At 44.8% G+C, this 6,000-nt stretch overlaps 1 protein-coding gene across 1 annotated transcript in view; it reads right to left on the bottom strand.

The window, feature by feature from the left end:
• CRACR2A (calcium release activated channel regulator 2A) overlaps nt 1-6,000 on the bottom strand; it is a 142,749-nt gene continuing 136,749 nt past the window's right edge. Inside the window, exons 16-17 of the mRNA XM_083181633.1 lie at nt 5,090-5,166; nt 1-116 (exon numbers count right to left, since the gene is read on the bottom strand). Of these exons, the coding sequence (XP_083037759.1) occupies nt 26-116; nt 5,090-5,166 (168 nt within the window). The 3' untranslated portion in view covers nt 1-25. The remainder of the gene's footprint in view (nt 117-5,089; nt 5,167-6,000) is intronic.

Raw genomic sequence — 6,000 nt, 5'->3', positions numbered from 1 at the left:
TTCAAATTAAGTAACATTTTATTGTTTACTTTCTAGTACAGCAATTTGTCTTCTTTGGTGAATCGAGTAAATGGACAGTCTTCTCCTTAACTTTATCTTCCTGTTCTTTCAATATCCTAAAAAAATGCGTAAAGTAAAACATACATCTAATCAGGCATATAAGAATTGTACCTTACATTAAAACATTTTAATATACTTTTATTCAACAACACAAATCACCAAGAAAATGGTGCTGTGGCCATCTGTATGGTGTTTTATACATGTGCAGTTCGAAAATCTCAAGGAAAATGGCCGCCAGAGCATTTCTTCAGTGACCTGTGCATGCATAGTACACTCTGGCACAGCGCTAGAGTCGAATAGTGCTCAGTGTTGCCATCTAGAGAGGAAGGGCTCCAGGCAGAGAATGCACACCGGTGGCCCCATGTCTTTTAATATGCCTCTGTGCATTAGTCCTGGGGGGCCCTTCATGCACCAGTCCAACACTAAGTATATAAGTGAAAAACCTTTCCTAAAACCCACCCTTAAAATTATTAAAATGTTATTTTTTTTAAAGTGCAGCAGCTTACAGTAGGTTTGTTGCATCTGATTAGCTGATACGTTTGGCGAAATCCACAAGAGCTTTTAGGCAACAATTATTCAAGTTAGCAGACTGACAATGATTTGGAGCTATTCTTCAGCCATTGGGATCCAACATGAATGCCTCGTTATACCAAAGTATTCTGGATGAAAATATCTAACAACTGAAGTATGGTAAAAAAAAAAAACATCAAAATACCTACAGTATGTGACAGATCAAACGTACTCAAAATGAGTGTCAAACCCATGGTGAAAATGTCCTGTTATTGCTCATATACAAAACAATAGGGTGCACATATAGTTTAACCACTTGAGTGGTATGCCTGGGCATACCACTATCTAGTAGATGGGTGCCAGTGGTGCTTCCAGCGGAGCACCACTGGTGCACCACCTCTGCGACCCGGCCCCACCTCCGGCGATCATAAGCTGGAGCTCCCCTGCCACTTCCCCAGCCGCCAATCGCCATACAGCAGTGATGTAGGCAGCAGGCTCGGGAGCGCTCAGGAGTTCAGGCGCCGAGTCCTCCCAAGCCGCAGCGGACATCCCCGAGCCTGCCGCCTACGTCACTGCTGACTGTGACTGGGGGAGTGGCGGCAGGGAAGCTCCGGCGTACAAACGGTAGAGCAGAGGTGAGCCTGGTGCAGGAAAGTTCTGTGACATTTCCATCAGCTTCATCATTTCCCTAGTAACTATTAAATATGCTTTAGCCAACAGTCTGCATAAGATCATATTTACCTTAAATGTTCTAAGTATTTGGATAGTGTTCTATGTAAGTCAGAACCCTGCACACAAGCAGGATCAACCAAAAGAACCTCAAGCTTGATGGTATCCGGATGACAGATTGACTGAGTGGAGGTCGACAATACCATGGTCGACCACTAGAGGTCTGCGGTGTCGGCATTGAGATAGACGGAACGGAAGGAACGATGGGAACCTGGCCGACAGCAGCAAGGTCGACACAGGTTTTTCATCTTTTTTTGGTGCTGGTCCCCTTGGTTCCTACTCTACTATCCAAATGGACATAGAGTAGGAACATAATAGTGCCCAAAGCATGGTGGACATACACAGTGTCCACGGGCACCATGCTGACATTCGGCACCCAAAACAGACGAAAAACCCTTGTCGACCTTGCTCCTGTCAACCAGGTACCCATCAATGCTTACCTTCTTTTGATCTCCCGTCACTGTCTATCTAAACGCCTACGACCACGTATATGCGTGTATCTAGACGCCGTTGACCTCTAGTGGTCGGCCATGGTAATGTCAAGTAGATTGTCAAATGCTAATTGTTTATGAATGTACCCATGTATGAATAAAGTTATATTGTATTGATATACTTCATGTCGGTCTCTTTAACTCTGTGTATACAAAGGTTCTCCACCGGGAACACATGGCATCTTCATGTTGGGGGTTTGAATTAATAATGGCAACCTGCATCTATGTGTTATTTGTCACTTTAATGGAATCAAATTTTAGTACTTAGGGCCTCATTCAGACCTGACTGCTCATCTGCAAATTTGTAGATGACTGCGAGTAGCTGCCCCACCAGACAGAAAGAAAAACCGTCCCGTGTAAATTTACGAGTAAATTGCGCATTAATTGCGATTTGCAATGTACCTGCAAAGTCATACGCAATTCACGACCCATGAAATGATTTTCCAAGTCTGTGCAAATGTGAGTAAGTCTGACCCGACCGGTCATCTGCGGCAGACAGGCTGATTGATGCCGACGCTGACGTCACAGAAATGGAAACAAAATAAATACTGGGGATTGAGGCTACCGCTAGGCTGCAAAAAACTGCAATACTAACAAGTGCTGCAATCTATCGTGAAATATATAAAAGCAACCAGACAGTTGTATAGCCATAGGTGCCTCACGCAAAATAACAACAGTCTGTCTCATTGGTATACGGTCATTAGGTCGAGACCAATTAGGTTCACCTGCATTAGGTCGACCACTAAAGGTTGACATGACTTAGGTCAACACATGGAATAGGTCGACATGGTTGGAAGGTCTACATAAACATTAGGTCGACAATAGCAAGTTCGACAGTCCAAAGGTCGACATTGATTTTTCACTCCCAGAAAATGTCCCGTAATCACCCTCAAACGATCCATACACTATTTTGGTTGCAGTTTGGGCTCATGCATGCGTGCTGCATTCCGTACGTTGCTCTGGGCCAGTGGCATTGAGAGGGTGGGGAAGCGGGTACTTTTTTTACCTGGGCCCGGGGCATGCTTCCCAGTTGCAGGGAGCCGGGAAGTGCGGAGAGAGATGACAGGCTGCCGCCGCAGCACAGCCTCTCTCCCCAGCTCAGCACACGCTGCTCAGTGCCAGCTGGGGAGAGAGACAGCTGCAGTGGCAGCAGCCTGTCCTCTCTCTCCCTCTAAATGCAATGCCATTGCTGCCCACACCCTGCATCCCTCACAAATTGACTTTAATGTTTTCTTATGGGGGTGTGGCAACGCCCCCTTCCCAAGGCCTCGCCCTCACCCAGTGACCACACCCCCTCCCTTTACCGGTGCCGGCTGACCTGTCTGCGCCCCTGCTCCAGGCAACATCTTACTGTCCACCTTTAGAAGTGTAGATACATCCAGGGCCGGCGCCACCACTAGGCAGGACTAGGCACTTGCCTAGGGCGCCGACCACTGGAGGGCGGTACTGAGCTGCCAAGGTACCATAGAGAGTAGTGATGGGAAATCTAGTTCGTTTTGGTGACTAGTTCATTATGATCTAGTTCACCCAAAAGATTAGATCAGAAGATTAGTTCATCTAGTTCATTTAGTTCATTATTCCATCACTGACTCAGAGACTGAGAGGAGTGCATGGATCTAGATGAACTAGACTAGATCATGACACACAGAGCAGGCATTGTAATACTAGCTCGTTGTAGGAGTTAGTCATGTTAGAATGATCATATACTGTACTGTATGTTTAATAAATCAGATTATTTTCTAGTTTAGAAAAGCAATAAATTATACAGCACCCTTCTAGTGACATGCTTATTGTTTAGCTCTGTAATATTAATCCCATTGTGGTTATTATTTTACCTTCCATAATATGCAAGTAAAATACCCAAATTCAGAGTTTTTTAATAAGTCAATTTTTTTCTGCTTTTAAAATACAGTAATTAGAAAAAAACATGTCCCCTTGCCCCAATTTAGCTGACATTAGAGAGAGATAAAGTAGAGACTTTGCAAAGTAACCAGTTGCTGATTGGTTGCTAGGGGCAACTGCTCCACTGTATGCATCATGAAGGTTCATACATATCCATCTCTGACTGTAATGTGAAGTAAACAGAGCTACTACAGTATACTGTATAACATGCAGCAGCCAGCACTGTGTTTGTGGCTGCATACACACAATACATATGCCTGAGCACAGCAGTGCCACACATGGTAGCTCACAGGTACTGCACAGTCTCATTATGGCTGTATAGTCAGAGATTAGTTCAGGGATCTGTATGATCAGTGAACTAATTGAACTACTGAACTATTTGCAGGACTCATGAGTCATCAGGACAATGTAGTTCATTTGGATCCGCAGAGTCCAGACCATGTGTGAGCTCAGCACTGCCATCTTTGGCAGCTACCATGTACTGCCTCCTGTATATTGCATGAGAGCTGATAACATGGCTGCTGCAGAAGCTCCTACACAGGTCCCAGCAGAAGATTTAGCACAACAGTGTGCTCAGGACCCAGTACCAGAAGCAGCAGCAGTAAGTGTTTGGACATCTGAACTAATCATATAATGATAGTATCACATAAAGGTGAGCAGCATGAGCACACATGCTCACTCACAGACACACCACACAACTTTGTCTAGGCAGTGCATATTTTTATTTTATTAGATCTGTATTTGCTGGGCTTTGTTGTACTTTTAACTTTAGATACAGGAAGGAAAGATCCAGTAAATGAGCCTTGGAGCTGCTGGGCTCTGTCTGTCTGTGTGTTACACCTCCCACTTGCTTTACTTCCTGGTGAACTAAATGAACTAATCTTTGCCAGAGCAGTGATCTGAACGATTTAGTTCACTTTGAAGATTAGTTCATTTTGAACTAATCATTCACGAACTACCCATCACTAATAGAGAGGTACCAGAAAGCAGCTCATCCCGCCCGGCGCGAATCAACGCTGCCCCCTGCGCTCCCTGCTGCTTTCATCGAGGATGGAGACGCTGCCCCCCCGCGCTAGCCGTCGGCTCCCTGCTGGGGGGGGTTTAAGTGAGAAAGGAGAGGACGATATGCAGCACCCGGAAGCTGCAGCAGGTACAGCGCTCCGGGGGGTGCGGGCGTCTGCCGCAGTATCGCCCGCACCCCCCCCCCCCGTGCTGCCGCATTAGTGTCGACTGTCGACCACCAATCCCCCCCCCCCTCCCCCCCCCCGGGCGGCGCGTTTTTTTTTTGCCTGGGGCGGGCGGGGGGCTTGCACCGGCCCTGGATACATCTCCTCCATAGACACAAACACACATGTTGTATTTGTATAAGAAAGACTGACACAGTACAGGTAGCTCACCTCGCTAAATGCAGAACAGATTCTCTAACGTTGTGTCCACTTGAGGCGCTGCACTCATAGAAAATCAAGTTGCAATCCTGGGACATAAAGACATTCAAAGTGATTATTACCATTATTATACATTATACATTGGTATTGGTGATGGAGAAATGTGCTGTACATATGCTAGTTAGATTAACATTTTTCATTGTTTATATTTTACTACTTTTTACCTTTTCTATTATTAGTTAAAAAATGTATCATTGAGAATCGTCTAATTCTTTGTTGAGCAGCCAACGCTGGCATATTTATCTTTATCTTGTTAGATGCCTGTAGGTAATGCCAGCGGATATGAAACCCTTGGAGGGACATTATTAATTTATTTGAGCATCTTTCAGTTTTCTTTGTTTTAGAAAGGTATTGATGGGAACTACATTTAGAGAGTGTGCTGGTAACTGTAGTGCCACAAGGGGGATCTCTAGGTCATTCTTGGTAAGCTGGCTCTCAATGTAGACATATTTGTATGGACTTTGGAATGGAAATCTGAAAATTTTGAGGAGCAATCAGCCAGATGGGAAAGGATAATGTTATAGTGTGTATGGGCCTTAATTGTAATCTAGGGGTCAATTTACTTAAATTTGGATGGAGATAAACGGGGGTATTCAATCCGGATTACCGACTGTCAGATTGTCCAGACAGTCGAAATCCCGGGCCATTTTTATTTGATCCAACAGTAACTCAACAGTTGGAATTCAATGTTCCGAGTGTCGGAAAGTCTGTAAATTGTCGAAAACTGGTGCAGATTGTTGGAAAACGTCTGTGAATTCTACAATTTGCGGCTGTAAGTCTGTAAATTGTCAAAAGCTGGTGCAGATTGTTGGAAAACGTCTGTGAATTCTACAATTTGCGGCTGTAAGTCTGTAAATTGTCAA

This window comes from Crinia signifera, chromosome 4 (assembly GCF_055691185.1).
Source record: "Crinia signifera chromosome 4, ASM5569118v1, whole genome shotgun sequence".
In the NCBI taxonomy this organism is placed as follows: Eukaryota; Metazoa; Chordata; class Amphibia; order Anura; family Myobatrachidae; genus Crinia; species Crinia signifera.
This window is presented reverse-complemented; position numbering and strand designations above follow the sequence as displayed.